The sequence below is a fragment of the Bos indicus x Bos taurus genome, chromosome 28 (assembly GCF_003369695.1).
Source record: "Bos indicus x Bos taurus breed Angus x Brahman F1 hybrid chromosome 28, Bos_hybrid_MaternalHap_v2.0, whole genome shotgun sequence".
In the NCBI taxonomy this organism is placed as follows: Eukaryota; Metazoa; Chordata; class Mammalia; order Artiodactyla; family Bovidae; genus Bos; species Bos indicus x Bos taurus.
The window spans coordinates 25,758,956-25,781,887 of record NC_040103.1 but is presented as its reverse complement, the minus strand read 5'-3'; the positions used below and the strand labels follow the sequence as shown (position 1 = coordinate 25,781,887).

General features: G+C 48.6%; 1 protein-coding gene across 1 annotated transcript in view; it reads right to left on the bottom strand.

The window, feature by feature from the left end:
• Nucleotides 1-9,246, bottom strand: part of TSPAN15 (tetraspanin 15) — a 52,628-nt gene extending 43,382 nt beyond the window's left edge. The window contains exon 1 of the mRNA XM_027530894.1: nucleotides 9,028-9,246. Coding sequence (XP_027386695.1) covers nucleotides 9,028-9,123 — 96 coding nt within the window. The 5' untranslated portion in view covers nucleotides 9,124-9,246. The remainder of the gene's footprint in view (nucleotides 1-9,027) is intronic.
• Between the last annotated feature and the right edge of the window lie 13,686 nt (nucleotides 9,247-22,932).

The following is a 22,932-nucleotide window of genomic DNA, read 5'->3' as shown; positions in this document are numbered from 1 at the left end:
GCAGACCCTGCCTCTAGGTTCCTGGAAGTGCTTCTCCCATCCCCTCTTCTCCCATCTGGGTGTTCTCAGCACCTTCTAGTTAGGCTAGACTCACATGCTTGGCATATGGTGCAGAGCCTCTACTGGTGCACCATTAAAGCCAAGAACTAAAGTGTAGGAAGGACCCAGCTCCTAGAAGAAGCCCCACGTTCTCCCAAGGGGTCAGACTTTTCTACCCAAGGGCAAAGCCACAGCCATCTGCTCTAAGCAGGCAGAGCATCCCCAGCAGAAAGTAACCTCCTCTGATAAGACAAGTTCCAGAAGTTATCACATCTAATGTCCCAGTTCCCTTGAGCTCTGTAAGGCTCCCCAGGTAAATCTCCATCCCTCCGTGGACCAGGCCTACAGTGAGCTGGGAGCTTCCGCATCTCTCATCTTGCAGGATCCTCCCCACAGTATCCATAGATGAGTCATCTAGCAGGCTCAGGGAGTCCGCTCTTTACCCAGAGTCACAGCAGAACCAGCACTTGATCCATGTCTCCAGATGGCACTGCCATCAAGTCCTGACAATGAAACCTCCCCCCTAGGTCACTCAGACCCCAGACTCCTCATATGACCAGACTCCCACCAGTCTCTCCTCCCATAATTTAGTCCTCTTAGGCTTCCTCATGTGCTGCAACCATATTTGCCTACCTCAGGGCCTGTGCACTTGCTGTCCTCTCCATCTGAGATATCCTCTACAGGCCTTTGTGTGGCTGGCTCCTTCTCAGTCTTTGCATGTGTGTTCAGTTGCTCAGTCGTGTCCGATTCTTTGCGACCCTATGGGCTGTAGCCCGCCAGGCTCCTCCGTTCATGGGATTTTCCAGGCAAGAATACTGGAGTGGGCTGCCATTTTCTCCTGCAGGGGATCTTCCCAACTCATGGATCAAAGCCACGTCTTCTGCATCTCCTGCATTGGCAGGCTGATTCTTTACCACTGAACCACCCGGGAAGTCTCTCAGTCTTTGAGCCCCTCATAAAGTCTTTCCTTGACCACTCCATTTAAAGTAGGAACTTCCACCTTTCCCCACTTCCTCCCTAATTTGCTCCTTAACACCTATCACAGCTATGTGTATTTAGTGGTCTGTATGTCTTCCAGACAAGTCTGTCTTGTTCACGGTTGTTTCCTGGTTAACTATCACTGTGGCTGGTATACACAGTAGGCATTAAATAACTATTTTGTTGACTGAATAAGCAAACAAATGGTCCCCACCCTGGAGGGAACGGCGTGTCAAGACTGGACTCTCCTGCCTTCCATGAAGATGTCGATTTCAACCCACTCACATCCAGAGGTGCTCTCTGGGAAAGGTCTGTCTTTTCAATCCCCCATGCCCAGGCTTACCCAGAAGACATCTTTCCCCTGTATTTGGAGCCAGCTGCTCCAGAAATTTCATTATCAGTCCCTAGTCTGGTTGACTCTGAGTCCTACCCCAGGTCAGCAATTTGAGCCACCCAGGGAGAAGAGGCACTGGGCAGAGGGAAGGAGAAGGGCAGGCTGTTACTCCTGCTTCTCACGAACAACCAACCGAAGGTAGCAGTGAGGTCCCAACCCAGTCCTGCAGCATAAACAACCCTTCTCTTACAGGAAAAGGTGGGTTTACCCACAGAAGCCTCGACTAACCACAAAGAAACTTTCTTGGGGCCATACTTGCTCATCTGGAAAATGAAGGCATTAGAAAATTCTCCAAACCCCTTCAGGGGCTGCCTTCTGGATTCTCTGGATTGTAAAGGTCCTGTGGCCTGGCTAGGGGAGGGGAGGGACCTCCCTGGGCCTGAGGCCTGAGCCCAGCCCAGGCCATCTCTGGGCGCATGAGGCAAGGTGACCGCCTCCACTATGAAAGCTGCCTCACTTTCTTGAGTTTCAATATTTTCTCTTTGAAATGCTTGCCTAGAACAAGAAAGAAATAGAACTTGCCAATCAAACACATTAAAAAAAAAAATTTAAATATCTACATATATGTATAAGGAAGGGGATTCCCAAGTGGTGCTAGTGGTAAAGAACCTGACTGCCAATGCAGGAGACATAAGAGATGGGGGTTCGATCCCTGGGTTGGAAAGATCCCCTGGAGGAGGGCATGGCAACCCACTCTAGTATTCTTGCCTGAAGAATCCCATGGACGGAGGAGTCTGGCAGGCTACAGTCCATGGGGTTGCAAAGAGTCAGACACAACTGAAGTCACTTAGCACGCACGCCCAAATGTGTAATGAGGTGTCCAAATGAGTATTTATGCCAATAATGGTTCTTTTGGTGATAGAATCAAAAGTGACTTTTATTTTCATCTCTGTGCTTACCTGAATTGCTTGGAATTCTTTTTCAACTATGTGCCACATATTATTTTCGCACAAACAAAGCTCTTTTCAAAACTTAAAAATTCCTGCTGTGCTCAAGAGGGAGGCCAGGTACCTAGCTCCTTCCAGAAATGCTGTTGTCCACTTATACCTGGAACCCTGACAAGTGGAGGGACCACCGGGGGATGGGGAAGGGGGATACCATTGCTGGTAGAGGTCACGGTGACCCCCATGAAGAAACTGAAGTCGGGGGGCTAAGTCCTGATCTGGGTCTGTCATTAACTTGCTGTGGGGTTTCCGATCTTTGCTTCTCCTCTCCAGGCCTGTTTCCTTCTCAGTAAAATGAAAAGTTCACACTAGAGGTGGCTTCAAGGGCCCTTCTAATTCTCAGTCTATGGCTCTTGAGCACCAAGAAGAATAGAAAGGAAGGCCGGGAAAGAGTGGCTAACTCTTAAGTAGCTGGTGTAGTGTTTATCATGTGGCAGGCATTGCTTTCAGCCCTTCCGATAATTAATCCATTTAAGGGTCTCAGGACTCTCAGGTAGGTTCTGGTATTACCCGTTTTTCAGATAAGACGACTGAGGCAGATGGAAGTTAATGCCTATGTCACTCAACCTGTAAGTGTCAGAGTCCAGATTTGAACCCAGATAGCTTGGTACAGAGTCCACACTCTTAACCATTAAACTTTGGGTAACAAGAACTATGGTAATGAGGCCCATCCTTGAAGGGACAAGAAAGACTTAATATTGCCTCCAGCATTTATAACCTCCACCACCTATCCACATCCACTTCCTTCCCGATTATCGACACCACTCAGCCCTGACACCCTTACCCAACCGAAAACCCTACCTCATTGTAAGGGAATAGGCTTGGTGCTTTCTAGACAGCCAGTGTCTCCATGATCAGTCCAGCCTACTTTGCAAATTCAAAGCGTCAGCAAACTTGACCACTGCTGGCTACACACCCAGTTTGGCCTCTGATCCAGGTGCCCATATCTCCAATCTCTGCTTCCAAGGTACAGGTCGGGACTCAGCCACTCCAATGCAACAAGCCTTTCCTGAGCACCTACTGTGTACCTAGCCCTGAGACCAGTATCTGGAAGAGGATATAAAAGAGCTACTCCCCTGACCTCCAGAAGCCCACAGTCCAGCGAGGAAAAAGTCATGTAAACGGATCTCTAGGATACCCTGTGGTCGGTGCTATAATTAGAGGCGTGTCCCCAGTGGGCTGAGGGCACATGTGTCAGAATGATTCACCCGTGCAGTGGGAAGAGGAGGCTCCAAGAGCCTGTGGATGAGCTCATTTCTCACTGAACTGGAAACGAGGACACCTGCAGGCTAGTGCCAGCTGTGCTGAGTGACCTTGAGGCATGCCCTGTCTGAGCCCTGGGGTCACCCTCTAAAAAAATGAAAGGGCCCCCAAGTGTGGCAACAGAGATCTCGTAAGTGGTTCAAGGTCATGTTCATATTGACTCACAGACTAAGAGAAGTTTTCGTTGCTCATTTCCCTTCTGATCCTTCCAATCTCGTCAAGGAGCAAATCTCGGCTTTGGTGTCAGTTTGTCTTTACGCCTCTCAAAACATCTGCCAACCTGCCTTTGGGACAACCCAGCCAAGCCTCGGGTTCGCAGCCTCCAGCATGCACAGTATCTAGCTAGGATTTAATAGTTATTTTGTTCCCTGCACTGTATTTACTGCCACTGTTACCAGCTATTTTCGATGAGGAATTTTGGTTCCCCGTTGTGTGCGTGTGTGTGTGTGTGTGTGTGTGTGTGCTCAGTCGTATCTGACTCTTGTGACCCCATGGATTGTAGCCTGTCAGGTTCCTCTGTCCATTGACTTTTCCAGGCAAGAATACTGGAGTGGATTGCCATGTAGACCGCCAAGGGATCTTCCTGAATCAGGGCTCAAACCCAAGTCTCTTGTTTCTCCCTCATTGGCAGGCGGATTTTTTACCACTGCACCATTTAGGAAGCCTTCCCCGTTGGAAGTAGTGATATAAAGCCTCCTTTTAAAAATAAATTTAAGTTTAGGGAATTCCCTGGCAGTCCAGTGGTTAGAATTCCACGCTTTCACTGCCAAGGGCACAAGTTCATTCCATGGTTGGGGTACTAAGATCCTGCAAGTCACAGGGGACATAAATTTAAGTTTAAAAAGTGAATCAGTTTAAAGTAATATAATATTACACATAAATAATTTATAATACTTATAGCTTCTAGTATGGCTGTTTTAACATTAATCAAAAGTTTTAATGCACATACAAAAACAGGCAAAGCTGTTCTGTGTTATTAGACATCCCAATAGTGATTACTACTGCTGAGGGGTGGTAGCAACTGGCAGTGGACACAAGGTGGGTTTCTGCTTCTGCTGACAGTTCTGTTGGTTGACCTGGGGGCTGATTATACAGTGATGCTCGCTTTGTAAAACTTCACTAAGTTGTATACACTTAAGATGACTCATACCCATATGTATATTATGTATTCATATAGCCTTTAACCCAGCAATTCCACTTCTAGAAATCACCCTGCAGACATACACACACATGTGCAAAATGACACATTCAAAGATGCACTATTTGCAGTAATTAAAGATTGGTCCTTAATCTTTAGTCCTGAGTCCCCAAGCTGGAGACTGATGAAATATATTTTGGCATAGCCTACAGTGAATTCTGGGCTTCCCAGACAGCCCAGATTCTTTAGTGGTAAAGAATCTGTCTGCCAATGCAGGAGACAAAAGAGATGTGGGTTTGTTCCCTGGGTTAGGAAGATTCCCCTGGAGGAGGGCATGGCAGCCCATTCCAGTATTCATGCCTGGAGAATCCCATGGACAGAGGAGCCTGGCGGTCTACAGTCCATGGGGTCACAAAGAGTAGGACACAAACTGAAGCGACTTAGCATGCACCCACAGTAAATTCTACACAGCCATCAAATAGAATGAGGCAGCCCCTATCAGAGCTCCACAATTTACACGGATTTAAATTTAAGTGAAAAGGTAAGGACAGAACTGTGTACAGTATGCTACTTTGTCTGTGTGTGTTCAATCGTGTCTGACTCTTTGCAACCCCAAGGACTGTAGCCCGCAGGCTCCTGTATCGATGGGATTTCCCAGGCAAGAACACCGGAGCGGGTTGCCATTTCCTTCTCCTCGGGATCTTCCTGACCCAGGTATTGAACCCATGTCTATTAAGTCTCCTGCATTGGCAGTAAGGTTCTTTACCACTAGTGCTACCTGGGAAGTCCAGAATGCAGGGGGAAAAAAAGAGTATATAACACATCCACATGTTTGTGCCTAGGGTAGTATCCCAGAAAAGACTCACAAGAAACTCCTAACAGAGACTTCCCTGGCAGTCCAGTGGTTAAGATGCCATGCTTCCAATACAGGGGGTATGGTCTGATCTCTAGTTGGGGAACTAAGATCCCACATGCCACAGGGCAAGGCCAAAAAAAAAAAAGGAAGACTAAAGAAACTCACAAAAGTTATGGACAGGGCATACCAGAGAGGGATTGGAGGAAGGCTTATAACTGATGATTACTCTTTCATACATTTAAATTTTGTACAATGTCCTTGCATTTCCTATTTGATATTAAGTTTTAAAGCATAAAGTCCTACAGAAGGTGCATAGCTATGGTAAAACTTTTACCTCCTTAGATACTGAGATGAAAATGTTAGCTCCTTGGGCTTACAAAGCAAGTAACCCTTGGCCCCACTGCTCCTCCCAAGGGATGGCACTGAGCTAATAAGCTTTCCTGTAATGGTTTCCAAATAACCACAAACCCAGTCTAAGACAAATCACTTAAACTGGGCCTCCACCCTGAAGTCAAATTCTGGCACCTGGAGTTGCCCTGGCAGGTGGCTGGGTTCTTGGCATGCATAAGGAGATTATTAAGCACTAATACCTCCAGGGGTGGGAAGTTAAAGATTTTTTAAGTCAGTCTCAGGTGGCTGAAAAGGGAGGATTCCAAGTTCTGAGTCCCATCCTGCTTCAGAAGAGACAGAGCAAGGGCCACAGAGTGGTCTTTTCTTAAGGCTGCAGGGACAGTGGCAAGCAGGGCCTTGAAAATTCAAGTTTCGTTTTAACTGTGTGACTTTCTTTTTTATAGCACTTGCTTTGTCCACGTGTCACCTTCTCCCCACATGGCTAACCTAAGAACAATCTAGTGAGGTGTGAGGCAGGATATCAGTTATCCATTTTGTAGATGGAAAAATGGAGATGCAAAGAAATTAGGAGACAAAGCTATGGTCTTTTCAGTAGTCACATATGGATGTGAGAGTTGGACCATAAAGAAGGCTGAGTGCCAAAGAATTGATGCTTTCGAATTGTGGTATTGGAAAAGACTTGAGAGTCTCTTGGACATCAAGGAGATCAAACCTGTCAATCTTAAGGGAAATCAACCTTGAATATTCTTTGGAAGGACTGATGCTGAAGCTGAAGCTCCAATACTTTGGTCACCTGATGCAAACAGCCAACTCATTGGAAGACCCTAATGCTGGGAAAGATTGAAGGCAAAAGGAGAAGAGGGCAGCAGAGGATGAGACAGTTGCACGGCATCACTGATTCAATGGACATGAACTTGAGTGAACTCCAGGAGATGGTGAGGGGCAGGGAGGCCTGGCATGCTGCAATCCACGGGGTCAAAAAGAGTCAGACACAACTTAGCGACTGACAATGACAACGTTGAGAGAAGCGGTGAAGCCAAAAAAGTAACCCCCACCTTCTGGCTCCTGGTCTTCTCCTGTTTCCCCATCTCCCCACCCATCAACTTTAGCCTTCTCCCTGCCAACTCTGACCTACAGGGAAGGAGCTTCTGAGGCCAGACAAAGAAGGAGCAGGCAAAAAAATCCCAGAATCAAGGGGCCCATGAGACCATCTAGCCTGGCAGTTTTTAACACTTATTATACACTTACCTGGGGAGGTTAAATAAGTTTAAATAAATATGTATGCCAGGGCCCAGGCATCTAGGGTGTTTTTAAAATTCTGAGTTTTTAAAATTCTGATTCTGGTGTAACTTTGAGAGAGAACCACTGAGTGACAGCTCAGATCATCCCCATCCCAGTTTCATATAAAACCGTCTGCCCCAGGGACTTCCCTGGTGGTCTAGTGGCTAAGACTCCACACTCCTAATGCAGGGGGCCCAGGTTTGATCCCTGATTGAGGAACTATATCCCACATGCTGCAACTAACAGTTGGCAACTAAAGCTCCTGCGTGCACCAACTAAGACCTGGCACAGCCAAAATACAAAATAATAAATATTAAAAAACAAAACAAAACACTTCTGCCTCCCTGGACCATCCATCAGTGAGTCTGTGCTACATCCTCCAGCCCCCATACATACCGCTCATCACTCTTGCTCATTACATAGAGTCAGAGAACTGAACTAGGAGCTGGGTGAGTCAATTCACAGCTCTGAGGCCCCAAACAGGGAAGTGACTTGCCTAAGATCTCCCATTGAGTCAGTAACAGAACAAATCGAGAATCTGGATCTGGACACCAGGTAAGGTCACATCCACAGAGAGGTCACAAGGAAAACCTGATGGCAGATCTAGCATTTCCCGCCAGAAGAAAAGACTCAGTGAAGGTTGAGAAAGAGACCAGAGTGTGCATGTGTTTGCAGGGGATGGGTGTCAGGTACCTGGGCAAGTCTGCCCTGTGGCATGTTGGGGGCAGGGGAACTATTCTAGAGTGGCAGGGCTGGCACTGGCCTGTAGAAAGAAGTCCTCATTTCTAGGAGGGGGCCCAGCCCAGTCTGAAATCTCCATAGCGAAACCCAGTCTATTGGGTCAGCTTACCAGGAGGGCCAGCTCCCCTGTCCATAATAATAACAATGGCTGAGACTTCCTGAGCTCTTTGCTGGTCCCTGTACTAAGCAATGGACTTGACCTGTTTCAGTTAATCCCCACAACCATTCAGAAAGTTGAGTATCATCTCTGTTTCTATTGGCAGATGAGGAAACCATGGCCTCAGGAGATGAAGTAACTTCCTCACTATCACTCAGCTGGAAAGTGGTAGTGGCAGGATTCGAAGCTGGTTCATGTCCAACCACAACCATCCTGTCCCCCAACAGGAGAGAAAAGAAGGTAAAGTGCAGGGGCTTTTTAAAGTTCTGAGCACCTAAAAGCAGCTGGAGATGTCCTCGGACACTTCTGGTGGAATCCGCCTGACCACACCTCCCACAAAGCATCCTCCTTCCACCCTAGAGGAAACCGCGGCACGAGGGGGAGGCATCCTCAGGGACGTCGGCAGGTATATAGTGGGACAGGATAAGGAGTCCAGGTCTCCCAACCCCAGACCACAAAGCCTGACCACTGCTCCACAGAATGATGGGGAGGCGAACTCAGTAACACCCGGCAGGCGGGGCGGGAGCGGCCAACGTGGTAACCACAGCCTACCGCACCAGCGTAGGCTGGTGGACTCTAGAACCAAACTGCTGGTCAGGTGCACACAGGTGAGCCACGCGGAGCTCCTTAGTCGTAGTCCTTACCAACAAGCTCTAAGGCTCCCCACCCGGCGGCTGAAATTCAGGCTAAGCTCGAGCAGCCAGAATTTCCTGGTTCCCAAGGAAAGTGGGACGAGAATCCAGTTGTGCGCTTCTGCCGCCTCCCTGGAGCAGACAAGTCTGCACCCAACCCAACCCGCATTCCCCCACCCCCGGCGCATTGTGCGGGTGAACAAGGGAGTGCGTTCTCCCCCTCCCATCCCGGGGCCCGACTGGGGTCACTCACCCAGAACACCGTGGAGTAGATGACGAGCGAGAACTTGAGCCAGAGGTAGGAGAAGCGCGCGCAGTAGCGCACCTGCTCCGAGTCCCCGCGGGGCATCCTGGGGGGCTCCCGGGCTGGGTCCCTCGCTGCCCGCAGCCCCACCTGCGGCTGCCGGACCGGCTCCCGGCCCCGCCACCGGCGCTCGCTCGAGGACTGACACCGGCGAGCTGCAATCACAGCTCCGGCCCGGGACCAACCAGCCCCAGAGGCCAATGGGCGCTCGGGGAGGGGGCGGGCCTGGGGCGGGGCGGAGGCCCTGGACCCAGAGGAGGCCAAGGCAGGGGCGGGGGCGAGGGTTGTGCGAACCAGGTCGCGGGCAAATCTGGAAGCGCTGGTGCTAAGGCGCGTTGGGGGGCGTGGGAGAGAGTGTGCAGAGCGTCTCTACAGAGAGCTAGTGTGCTTCATTCGGGGCACACAGAATGCCCGCTTTCTACTGCGGTCAAGAGGGAAGACCATGGGGAAAGAGCAGGAATTTATGGCTTAAAGCGTTAGAAAAAAATGTGCAGTTAAGTGTGCAAGGCACGAATGAAATAAGGAAATGGAGTTGTTCAGTCTAAGCGAGGCGGGAAGGTAGCATCTGGGAAGGCGCCGCAGACCAGGGTGGGGCAGAGGGCCCTCATGGAAGGCCCCACAGTTCCTTTTGTAACAGTGGAAGGCTTTCCCCCAAGTCTCCGATCCTCTCCTTCACTGGGACTAGGTGAGGTAGCAACCCTGCCCCCATGACCTCCTCCTCCGAAAAGCCCTCACCCACTAGCCCCAACTCAGGGGCCTCAGCCCTTGCACACAGCTCAGGTCTGACCCAGCCTCTTTCCGCCCAGCCTTTCCTCTGTCTGGGGTCAAAGTCTGTCTTCCTGGCTGTGAGTCTGTCTCCCACGGCCCCTGCTTGACTCACTGCTGTTTTCCTTTCCCCGCAGGCCTAGCTCAGCTGGGGACTTGGGAACCAGGCAATCCATGTTTGTGGCATTCAGGAATTAAATTTGTGAGTTCAAGGCAGGGCTGGGTGGGGTCCCTGGTGGCGACTTCGGGAATGGCACTCTTGTCCCATTCCCGGGATCTGAATTCCCAAGCCTGCCAGAGACAGAGACCGGCGGCCCAGCCCCCAAAGTTCTGCCGGTTTTACTGTAGAAGGAAGCAAGTAAGGTCTGGGTTGGGAGGGAAGCAATGCCATGCCCAGGGGTTGAAAGGAAGCCAGTTTCCTGGTACAAGGGAGCAAACCCTGCAAGGTTGGGTAGAGACATGGAACCAGGGACTGCTGAGGGTCACCTTCAAATGAATAATCTGGGACTTCAAAGGCATCCTACCTCAAGGTTAGAAGTTGTCATTTCTGTCCTTTGAATGGTTTCACTCAGTGGTGTCCAACTCGTTGAGACCCCATGGACTATACAGTCCATGAAATTCTCTGGGCCAGAATACCGGAGTGGGTAGCCTTTCCCTTCTCCAGGGGATCTTCCCAACCCAGGGATCAAACCCAGGTCTCCCACATTGTAAGTGGATTATTTACCAGCTGAGCCACAAGGGAAGTCCAAGAACACTGGAATGGGTAGCCTATCCCTTCTCCAGCAGATCTTCCCGACCCAGGAATGGAACCGGGATCTCCCGCATTGCAGGCAGATTCTTTATCAGCTGAGCTATCAGAGAAGCCCTTATTCTGTCCTTCAAGGAGGAAAAAACTAACTCTTTACCCCTCTTTACGGGACTAATTTTCCTCACCAGCCCTCACCTTACACCCACTCTTTGAGGTGCTCCATCCCCAGGAGGGCTGACTCAGCTCCATGCCCTTGGAGGGGTTGTCTGTCTCCTTCTCCCTGGGGTTAGCCTTCTAGCCTCCTTCCCTACTGGGATTTTCTTTCAGTTGTCCCTGTCTTAGTCCTGGCCTTCTAGCTAGCTGCACTCGCTCCTCTACAGATCTTCCCTAATAACATGCACACATTTTAGCACCTCCTCTCAGCTCTCCCTGAGCCCCTGTACAATGATGCCTGGGGTGACGAGGCGGAGACACCTCTGCAGAGGAAGCCTGGAGCTCTTTGGGGCTAGCACAGCCTTTCCCCAGTTCCTGAGCAAGTTTGTTGTCCCTCCCTAGCCCCGACCTGATCACAAGTGCCATGGACTACTCCTCAGTCACCCTGGCAAACACTGAAATCTCAGAAGCCATGACAGCGTCTCCTTTAAAAAAAAAAAATTATTTTCATGTATTTGGCTGCACTGGGTGACTGCAGCACATGGGATCTTTAATCTTCATCGTGGCACGCAGGATGTTTAGCTGTGGCACGTGAACTCTTGGTTGCAGCATGTGGGATCTCGTTCCTGACCAGGGATCGAACCTAGGCCCTGTGCATTGAGAGCTTAAAATCGTAGCCACTGGACCACCAGGGAAGTGCCAGTTTTTCTCTCCTTTTGCCAGAAACTCTTGGCTTGCGGGTCAGCAGGTCTGATGCCAAGCCGGGTTTAGTCATGAACTTTGTTAGAATACGTGGCATAAATCATATTCCCTAATATCTTACAGAAACAAACGCTGAACGAAATTTTTGGCCAACCCAATGTGACATACAGGCGTGAGTGTGACCCCGGCTGCAATTTAGAACCACGTGGTGAGCTTTCAGTGTTTCCTGATTTCCAAGCCCCACCCCAGTCCAGTCAAGTCAGCATCTCCACCAACAGGGACCTGCATATCAGGTATCAGTATTGCTGTAAAGGTCCCAGGTAATCTCTAAAGAGCAGGCATTGCCAGTCTAGAGGTAGTCATGAGGGTGAGGTAGTCAGTCAGAATTTTATCAGAAAGGTCACATTCCTGAGGACACAGCTATCCAGTGGTATGCAGGTCAAAGTTAAATAACTAGCTCTCTGGTAGTGGGTGGGGAGGGGGACTCTGTTACCAGTTTCCATAGTGTAAATACTCCCACCGTGTCTGAGATGTGCACAGTCACACCCAGTGAGCTCAACACAGCCCCACAGCTTTCCTTATCTCAATACTGATTAGCATAGGGAGTGCCGTAATGAGTGCATCAGTGAAACTCCTGGCTTATTAATTAGCACAACAGGTGTTAGAAATGAGCTATCCTTTGATGAAGTTACTGCCAGCTTACCTCAGAGATATTTCGAGGGTTCCAATATTGCAATAAAGTGAGTGACTTGAATTTCTGTTTCTCAGTGCATATAAAAGATAGGTTTATACCATTGACTGTTAAGAGTGCAGTAGCATTATGTCTAAAAATGTAATGTCTATGCCTAATTTAAAAATACTTTATTGCTAAAGAATGCTAATCATCACCTGAACCTTCATCAAGTTGTAATCTTTTTGCAATAGTAACATCACAGATCACTGATCACCATAACAAATAAGGAAAACAGTTGAACTACTGTGACAATTACCAAAATGTGACAGAGACGTGTAGTGAGCAAATGCTGTTGGACTTGACACAGGGCTCCCACCAACCAATGTGTAAAAAAACATGGTATCTTCCAAATGCAATAAAGTGAAGTGTGGCAAAACAAGGTGTGCCTGTCGCATTCAAGATGTATGCTGCTGCTGCTGCTGCTAAGTCGCTTCAGTCGTGTCCAACTCTGTGCGACCCCATAGACGGCAGCCCACCAGGCTCCACTGTCCCCGGGATTCTCCAGGCAAGAACACTGGAGTGGGCTGCCATTTCCTTCTCTAAGATGTATGGGTTGGCTAAAATGACTGAGGGCACTACTCATTCTTTCTTCAGAGTAAAAAAATCTTACTTAAGGGTGATGCACTGGGCTAAACCCTTGAGGCATCCCAAATCCTGAGGGATTCTGGTTCCTAATGTAACCATCTAGCTAACTGAATACTGTATTTTTTTTAAGAGATTGAATCTTTTTTTACATTTTTAATTTTATTTATTTAGGCTGTACTGGGTCTTCAGTGCGGCATGCCGGCTGTTTGTTGCAGTACTCAGGCTTCTCTTACATGTGGTACGAGAGCCTAATTGCAGCATGTGGGATCTAGTTCCCTGACCAGGGATTGAACCCAGGCCCCCTGCATTGGGAGCATGGAGTCTTAGCCACTGGACCACCAGAGAAGTCCCTGTTGTATCTGTCTTGAGTGGACCCTTCATGCAAGGTGACAGAACACCTAAAAGTACAGGGAACTGGGGCTTCACTGACTTCACATAACAGATTGTATGAACTGGCTTTGTGGCTTCTTGCTAGTAAATGCTTGCTGTATAGATGCTTACATGGGTAGCAGGATTTGTTCTGATACCTAATTCATGATAACCTGGCAGGGAGATTGTAGGGGGAAATAACTAACCTCACCTTTAGTGGCTACTGCTGCTGCTAAGTCACTTCAGTCGTGTCTGACTCTGTGCGACCCCATAGACGGCAGCCCACCAGGCTCCCCCGTCCCTGGGATTCTCCAGGCAAGAACACTGGAGTGGGTTGCCATTTCCTTCTCCAATGCATGAAAGTGAAAAGTGAAAGTGAAGTCACTCAGTCATGTCCCACTCTTTGCGACCCCATGGACTGCAGCCCACCAGGCTCCTCTGTCCATGGGATTTTCCAGGCAAGAGTACTGGAGTGGGGTGCCATTGCCTTCTCCATTAGTGACTACTGCTACTGCTGTTAAGTCACTTCAGTTGTGTCTGACTCTGTGCAACCCCATAGATAGCAGCCCACCAGGCTCCGCTGTCCCTGGGATTCTCCAGGCAAGAACACTGGAGTGAGTTGCCATTCCCTTCTCCAGTGCATGAAAGTGAAAAGTGAAAGTGAAGTCGCTCAGTCATGTCCCACTCTTTGCGACCCCATGGACTGCAGCCCACCAGGCTCCTCCATCCATGGGATTTTCCAGGCGAGAGTACTGGAGTGGCTACTACTGCCTATGAAAAAGAAACCTACCGATTATGCACAACCAGCCCGGCTTGCATAAGTTGGCATCCATTCCTCTGTTTCCCGCTCTGTGAAACCATCAGTTTGGACTGTTTCTCTTCTAGTTCTAACAATCTTAGCTATAGTCCTCACAGACAAATCAGTCAGCAAATAAACACTGAGCTTCTCCTGTGACTCAAGCCCTGCCCAGGGCTCTGGGGATACAGCTGTAAACAAGATAGACAACAGCGTCTATTCTCTTCTATTGAGGCATTGGAGGGGTGGGGGGTGGGGTGGGGTGGGGATATGCAACATGTATGACCACTAATACAAGACAAAGATAATTTCAGGTACTGACAAGCGCTGAAGATGCAGGAGAAGACCTTCTGAGTGGAAGAAGCAACAGGTACAAAGGCCATGAGAGAAGCTGCAGCTTTGAGAGCTTGTGGTCCATGTGGCTTGTGCAAGGACCTCAGAATATAATAGAATGGGGAGAGATCAGTGGCGTGGGAAGAAGCCAGACAACTTTTGTAAACAGTTTAGATTTATTTCCAGGTCTAGTGAGGGCCATGGGTACTGTGTTAAGCACGGACGTGATCCTGAATCTGATTTAAGCTTTAGAAGGTTGCAGCTGGGACTTTCGTAGCAGTCTGGTGGTTAAAACTCCGAGTTTCCATTGCAGGGGGCACAGGTTTGATCCTTGGTCAGGGAACTAGGATCCCACATGCCACACAACCAAAAAAAAACAGAAGACAGTTTCAGCATGGAGGACAGACAGGAGGGGGCCAGGGCTGGGGGCGAGGAAGGCTGGTTAGGAAGCCTTTGCACAGGGTCAGTGTGAAGGGCTGTGGACTAGTGGTGCGCACCGGGAATGGTGACAGGTGGCTGCGCTGGGGATGGATCCTGGAGACAGAGCCACCAGGGTTTACTCACAGATTGGGTGTGGAATGTGAGGAAGAGAAATCAAGATACTCCGAAGTGTTTGTGCTTTAAGCAACCAGGTAAAGTTTGCTCCCATTTACAAACGTGAAGGATGTTATGAAAAATGCTGCTGGGGGGAAAGTGGGTCAAAAATCAATTACTTTGGCCATTTAATTTTTTAAGGTACTTTTTCAAAACCCAGGTAGAGTTGTCCAGGGAACTCGGAAGTGAGGTTTAAGTTAGATGATATAAGTTTGAGAGTCATCAGATCAATTTAAATCATTCCTCCAGTTCTTCCCCTAAAGAACTGCATGTTTGAGTCTATTTATTTCTTCTGGAGGAGGGACTTTTGCTGTCCTTCAGGTTTTCCTTGACTCTTTTGGGGGCCATCTCATGGCTCAGAATTTAGGCCACTTTTCCTTCCCATGCCATCTTAACTCTCAAAGATCTCCATTTATTCCCAACCAGTTATTTATTAAGCATCAGGCCCTGAGCTGTGGGCTTTCACATAACTACCTCTTAATTTCTCACCACCCATGGAATTTGATTTGATGAATCCCACTTTATGGATGAAGGATGAAGGAAACTGAGGTTCAAAGAAGTAAACTGATTTTTCTTCAGTGGAAAGTCCAAATGCTCTGTGAGCCGGCAAATGATATGCTTTCTACCAAATGCAGATGTGGCCCAGCTGTGCTAGAGTAAAATGAGTTAACTATGTGGCTTAAAAAGCAGCTAGAAATAATACACCATAGCTCAGATATTGAGTTCAATACTTGTTAGAGTTGCAACTTTACGTAGCATTATTGTGCATTACTGCAAGATAGTAGTTCTGTGAGATAAGTGTTTTGTTAAAAAGGATCTATCAAATAAGTCTGGGAAATGCTGAAGGACTGTTTCAAAGCCTTTACCATGAGAACAGATATTGTTTCTCTCCAGGAAGAAAGAGGGGGATGTGGCTTTTCTCAACTATATCTGACTGCACACCTCTATCTTCCCCCAGACACCAGCTGTTAACATCTCAAACACTAGTATCTGTCAGTGGTTTGTGGGACTTTTAAAACTGGGACAGTCCCAAGAAACCATAACAGTCCACCTGGGACTGGAGGGGTTTGGGTGCTAAAACTAGGAAGGACCAGTGCAAAAGCAGGACAACTGGTCATCATTTCTTTCCATCCTTTCCATCATCTCACAGATGTTCTGAAGGGTGTAGCCAGAGCAAGACAGCTTCAGACTGTGCCCCCCAGAGTCAGAGAAAGAGGAAGGGAACACTCAGGGGACAGGACCAGTGTCTTCAGGTTCTGGAGGCTGTCATGAGAGGAAAGGGAAAAGTTCATTCTAAGGGATCCCTTGGGATAGGGACCAGGGAGACACGCTGAGGGTGAGTCAAGCTCCCTGAAGCAGCACAGCTTTGAGAAAAACACTGTGATTCAGGATTAGGGGGTTGGGGTGGGGGCAGGGTTACATGCCAGCCCTACCACACGCCAATCAACTCTGAATGAGGCACTGGGAACCCGAGTTACCCTCTTGGGACACCAGTGCCATCTGTGAAATGGGACCCTTCAAGGTAACCAAATGAAATTATTGAGCATTGTCCTTAGAACAAAGCTGGTCCTGAAGAACTGAGTCAGATCTGCTTACAGCTGGCCCAGTCCACTGGGGACCAGTAGACAGCGGGGTGGGACCGACCTCACAGACCTTCCTTCCCTCACAGCCCGGGTGCTGACCCTGTGCCTTGCCTTGACCCTCCCAGGGCATTTATCCTCTGGCTGGTTTTCTCTTTCAAACTTTTTGGAGCCACCTGCCAGCACTGGGAGGCAGGCTGACTCCGTGTTTGTGTGCCTGCTTACCAATGAGAAAAGAGGGTGGTTAGGACATCAACCCCACCCCCACCGACCTCAAAGGAAATTAAGCAGTAAATCAAGTCTGACAGTCATGATTCAGGGAGTGGCCAAGCTGGGAGGATCTTCAGATATCATTCAGTCCACAGCTCTCATAAATGAACAGAGGAACTCAAGGTAAAAGAAGCCAACATCCTGCTCACAGTTGTCTATTTATACCTAATGCCCTTTTCTATATGTGTTATGTTGCACAATAAAAGAAAAATGCTTTTTGAAAAGAAAACAGTTTTAAAATATGCATATCCCCTATGATTAGTGAAGTCAAGTGTATTTTTACATGTTGATCAGTCATTTGTAGTTTTACAAATTTTCTGATTTTATCTTCTGTATATTTTTTCTTTGGCTGCGCTGTGAAGCATGTGGGACCTCAGTTCCCATACCAGGGATCCAACCCATGCCTCCTGCAATGGGAGCACAGAGTCTTGATCACTGAACCACCAGGGAAATCCTCTTTTCCCCTTTGTACACTTTAAAATTAACTAATAGATTCCTTTAAGTAGGCAATGCCAAGGGCTGACAGACTGGGGAAATGCCATTCCCTAGTGGAGAGGCCCTTCTGGAGAAGACTCCAGGCTGGCCTCTCAGACAGAGGAAGGGTCTCGGAGCCGGCCACCTGCAGGGGTTGACCTCACTGGGCCCGGCCGGGAATTCTGGGAAAGCAGCCTGGGTACACTGGCGCTGGGCCAGGCCTGTATGACTCACTGGGAGTGGCGGGCACCCAGGTATCAGGGCTGCAGCAGTGGTCCCACCTGTCATGCGGAAGAGCAGGGCAGCTGCTTCTGGAAGACTGGGTGCTGCTGGGGGAGGGGAGCCTTAGAGGAAGTGGCTGGGCCCCCAGTGCAGTCAGAAGGTACCAAGATTGGGCCTTGGGGAACACATAACTGGGGTCTGGACCTGATCCTGTAGCTACTGAGGAAGGGATATAAGGCTCTTACTCTCAGAAAACGTTCATGGACCTGCTGATCTATGTCAGGAAGGTTTACAAGCCACAGCATCCTGCCCTGTGCTGGTTGCTAGGGGACCCCCAGCAAGGGTAGGCCTAAGGGCAGACCACCCAGTTTAGAGCTGACAAAGTGCTTTCACCCACATGTTAGAGCCCTTACCACTCTTAGATTTACTTGGCTATCACCCTCCTTCCATGAAGCAAGGACCATCTCATCTGAGGGCCTGGTGGGGTGTTGGGCGCACATAGCTGCTCATTAAACACGGAAGCCACAAATTGGCTGTCCCTGGCCAGGCGAGCCGGCTCTGCCTGCAGCTTCGTTCAGACTGCAGGTTCCGGCCTCCCTTGGGGCTTCCACCAGAAACCTAGTCCCACAGACATTTGATGTAAAACTTGTCCTGGGAGGAGCCAGTTCCCTTCTCCCAGACTTGCCGACTCCTAAGGCCTACATCCCTGTAGGCCGTTTCAACTTCCTCTTTCCTGTTTGCTGAGCAGTTTGCATCAGGCACAGCTCCTACTCTCTGTCTTACACTCCCAAGTCCCTCTCTGTCCAGCTCAGAGAAAATAAAAGGCTTTCCATTAGCAAAACACCATTTTCTGTTACAAACATGTGTTGACTGAGGGATTTTTTTCTTTTCCATGGGTCATCAGAATAGCCTTGGGTGTGAAACTAGACAAGGAGGATAATTCTTGCTTTATTTTCGAGGAGTGTGTGCCCAAAGGCACGAAGCCCTACAGGCTCCACGCAAGCTAGGGCTGGTTCCGCCTCCTGCTCAGCCTCCTCAATCGTCCCCCCAAACACTGGAGCAAAGCGGGCTCCCTCTCTGCCCCCAGCAAATGGCCCCAAACCTTCACAAGAACTGCAGAGAAAGCAGGCTAGTCTGACTTCTGGAGGGTCGAGTGGGGAATGAACACCGAGAATTTAGTCTGCTAAATACTAGTTAGTTCAGTATGTCGTAGGAACCTGTGTTTAAAATCAGCTGGGGTGGAGGGAGTCATGGAATTCTTCTAGTAAAGGATCTAATCCTCTTCTATTTTTATTTTCATGTGAAGCCAAAACAACTGCCCTTAGAACATCCTCCAATTCAATACCGCTTATAATTTTTTTTTTTTGCCACACCTGGTGGCTTGTGGGATCTTAGTTCCCCAACCAGGGATCGAACTCCAACTGTGGCAGCGAAAGCACCGAGCCCTAACCCCTGGACTGCCGGGGAATTCCCCTGTTTAAACAACTTTTTATAACATGATGCAGAACTGTATTTTACGTTACAGTCCAGTGTACAAAACACACAACTCAGCAAAAGCTGCGTGAAACAAAGTCACCTTTGCCACAGGACGCATTCCTGTATTTCCTATGGTCTCCCTTTAAACACTAGTCATCACCCACTGTTTGAAGTCACTAATTCAAACTGCTGACCAAATGCCTCCAGAGAAGCCCTACCAGGCCTGTTTCAGCAAACAGGTAAGTTACACCTGGATTTATTATAACATTTGTTTATACAGAGACTACCCAGGTATCAAGCAAAAGCAAAACCCTTTCAAACTTGGCTCAAGTGAATCCTGAGATTGCCTTGATTAAGCACTGAGTGCATATCCCCTCGCCCTGCCTGCCACTCACTCTCTGGGTGACATAACCAGGAAGCCAGGAAAGAGCATCTAAGGCCACAGGGAGCCCCTACATCTCCAAGGACAAGAGAAGGTCTGGGGCCCCGCCCTCCGGAGCCACAGCTCAAGGACCAGTGGTGGGAAAAAAGGCACAGCTCCTTTTGGCACCAGGTAGAAAGGAACTCCTGGTTCCCAGAGATGAACCCCCCCCCAACAGTGGAACCCGAACTCTTCTCAGGGAGGGGGCTGCTTCTGTCTTCCAGCTGTGTGTGGTCCTGGGGGGCCTGCTCCACCCAGCTGACCACCATGGACCAGAGGGGAACTGCACTGGAGGACTGGTGGATCCCAGGTGGCCAGTGAACATCTGAGGATGCCTCGGGTGGACAGCGGTGAAGGAATACTGTTTGCCAGACCCTTGTTTTGCCAAAGGCCCAGGAGAGCAGAGAGGGCTGTGTCTTCCACCACTTATTGGCTCGGCCCCGCTCTGGACATGTCAATAGCCTGACCCCTAGGGGGACCAAGGGGGAAAAAATATGAGCAAGTAAAGAAAAATCACACTTGCTTAAAAGGACTAAGTAACAAAGGGGGAAAGCCCTAGGTGAACATGTAAATTAGAACTAGCAAGACAGACAGAAGAGGACTTCAAAGAAAGAAAAAAGGGTCATGGAAAGATGTAGTTGGAGCACACACAAAAAGATTCCTGCAAACTAAAAAGTATGACTTTCAAATATAACAATCCAATAGAGAGTTCATGCTGCAAATTGAGTCAGTGGTCTGAAAGACAGAGAGAAGTATCTCAGAATTCAGAGGAAAAACACAAAGAGGTGGATTAGAAGAAAAAGATAAGAGATGTGGAAAAAAAAAAAAAAAGATAAGAGATGTGAAAAAAAAAAAAAAGATAAGAGATGTGGAGGCCAGGTCCAGGACAAAATGTGGTAGATGCTGCTGCTGACTAACTCAACCCTGTTCCCAACCTCCTCCCTACTCTGACTTCACTGTGGAGGCTGGACATGTGAAATATACTTATTACCAGCTTCCCTTGCTTGAGACTGTTTTGGTTCATGGGCCATAGACATCCAGAAAGATTCTTTGTCTTTTCTGATACATTTAGTGTCGCATTTTTTCTTCTCCTTTCTTCCTACATTGAATGCAAACATGATGCCTGGAGCTGCAACAGCCATCCTGTAATCATAAGAAAGAGGCCAAGAGAATTGAGGAGATACCAGTCGAAACCCTGATGCTGTCGAACAACAGAACCCAAGTCAACAGCTGCCTACCCAGAGCCCTGTGAAAATAAGGAAATAAGCCCTGAGGGAAATAAGCACCTATTATTCAAGTCATTCTTTACTCAATTATTCTGCTACATTCTTACATAATATGAGAAGAAATAAAGAAAATTTCCCTGTGAAGAAAAACTTGTTTTCAAACTGAAAGGGCTCAGTGAGTACCATATTTAAAAACCAATACCCTTATATACCTGATATAAATTTGTCAATTTATACCTGAATTCCACAGAAAAAAAAGAGAAAAAGCTACAGTCTTACAGCAGAGAGAGCAGCTTCCTTAAAAGAGGAAAAACATCAAACAAACATTAGAGTTTTCATTTTTAGCTCTTGAATCTGGACACCAGAGAAGCAATGTCAACAGATAATCGACAGGAAATAACAAATCAGTTTTAAATACAGGGTATTTTCTCCAGTCTCAAGTTCCCTGGGTAATTATTAGCCACAACTTGGGAATTTCAAATAGAAAACAGATAAAAAACTGGCTTGAAGAGTTCAAAGAACAGACATCTTTATATCTATGTGCTCAGTCACTCAGTCACGTCCCATTCTTTGCGACCCCATGGACTGTAGCCCACCAGGCTTTTCTGTCCGTGGACTTTTTCGGGCAAGAATACTAGAGTGGGTTGCCATTTCCTACTCCAGGATATCTTCCCGACCCAGGGATCAAACCTGTGTGTCTCTTACATCTCCTGCATCAGCAGATGGATTCTTTACCGCTGAGCCACCTAGGAAGCCCCCTTTATATCTATATCCACATTTAAAGAGAAAATGCTTTTCTTCATGCTTCAAACACTGTAAACAGATAAACGGCAAAAATAAAAATCTGGGCAACATTCAAAATCATAAGGTTAATAAAACTTGCCTCTCTTTGTGAGGATTAGTTGCATGCATGTATCCACTCAGTGGGGAAGGAGGTGGTGGTAAGTGGGGGAAGGCGGGCGAAAGACAGACATTTGACAAAGCAATAACAACACAGTGTGGTAAGTGTCAACATCGGGAAGGAGCAGTTGCTTCGATCTGTGTGTTTAGGAAGGCTTCCAGGAGGCAGCAATGTTAAAGAGAGGCCTGCCAGATTAAGCGGACATTGTCCCAGTGAAAGGATGTGTAAGAGGGTCTCAGAACAAGGGGAGAGTGGTTCCCAAACTTGACTGCAAACTGGAACCACCTAGGGATCTCTAAAAAGTACTGATGCCTGGCTCCCACCCCCATGCCCTCCGTGCTGTGCTAAGTCGCTCAGTCGTGTCCGATTCTTTGCAACCCCATGGACTGCAGCCCACCAGGCTCCTCCGTCCATGGGGATTCTCAGGCAAGAATACTGGAGTACTCTGGGTTGCCATGCCCTCCTCCAGGGGATCTTCCCAACCCAGGAATCGAACCCAGGTCTCCCGCATTGTGGGCAGATTCTTTACTGTCTGAACCATCAGGGAAACCCAGGAATACTGGAGTGGGTAGCCCAGCCCTTCTCCAGGGAATCTTCCCGACCCAGGAGTTGAACTGGGGTCTCCTGCATTGTAGGCAGATTCTTTACCAGCTGAGCTACCAGGAAGGCACCCATGCCCTCTGCCTCCTGCCTTAACTCGTCTGAGCTGTGATGTGGCAGCAAGCATTTTCAAAGCTCCCCAGGTGGTTCTAATGAGCAGCAAAGTCTGGGAACCACGGGCCTACACCAAGCTTGAGGCCAGAGCCTGTGGCTCTCTATAGATGGAACAAGGAATTGGAGGCAGAGGACAAACAGTGGGAATGGAGAGAAGTGGATGGGTTAAGATTTAGGATGTAGAGTGGACAGGAGTGAGTGATACTGGGGAGGGAGCAAGTGAAGAAGCTGCTGTCCGTGATCCCCAGGTTTCAGGCTTGGGTGACTGGGGGCATGTGGTCCATTTTCTGAGATGCAGAACACAGCAGGAGAAAGGGGGTGCGCGCAGGAAGATCTCCTGATTAGAAGTGATGCATGCTTATTACAAAGGGGTTTGGCTTAAAAAATCTTAGCCCTGGCCGTGGTTATCATCAGCACCATCTTCCTCATCCCCGTGAGTCTGAGAGGATGCTTGAAGCCCTGTGCTCACAAGGATTAAAGTAATGATGTCGCCCTCTGGTGTCACTATCTGTGTATTACAGGCACTCAGGCATCAGTTGACACACACGCAGATGGACCCAGGACCCGGGCCCAGGTAGGATCAGGGGCTGGAGGTGAGTGATCAGAGATGATCTCTTTTAGTGCTCAGGCTACAGTCTCCCAGGGGGCCCCATGCTTGCCCCAAATTGAATAAGGTCTCCTTGGGATAAGCCGCTGTCCCTGCAAAGTTCCCTTACCTCATGGAAGGAGCCTTGAGCAGAGGAAAGACTACTGAATGGGGAGTTTGCTGGTGGGAGCTGCAGGCACAGCTCT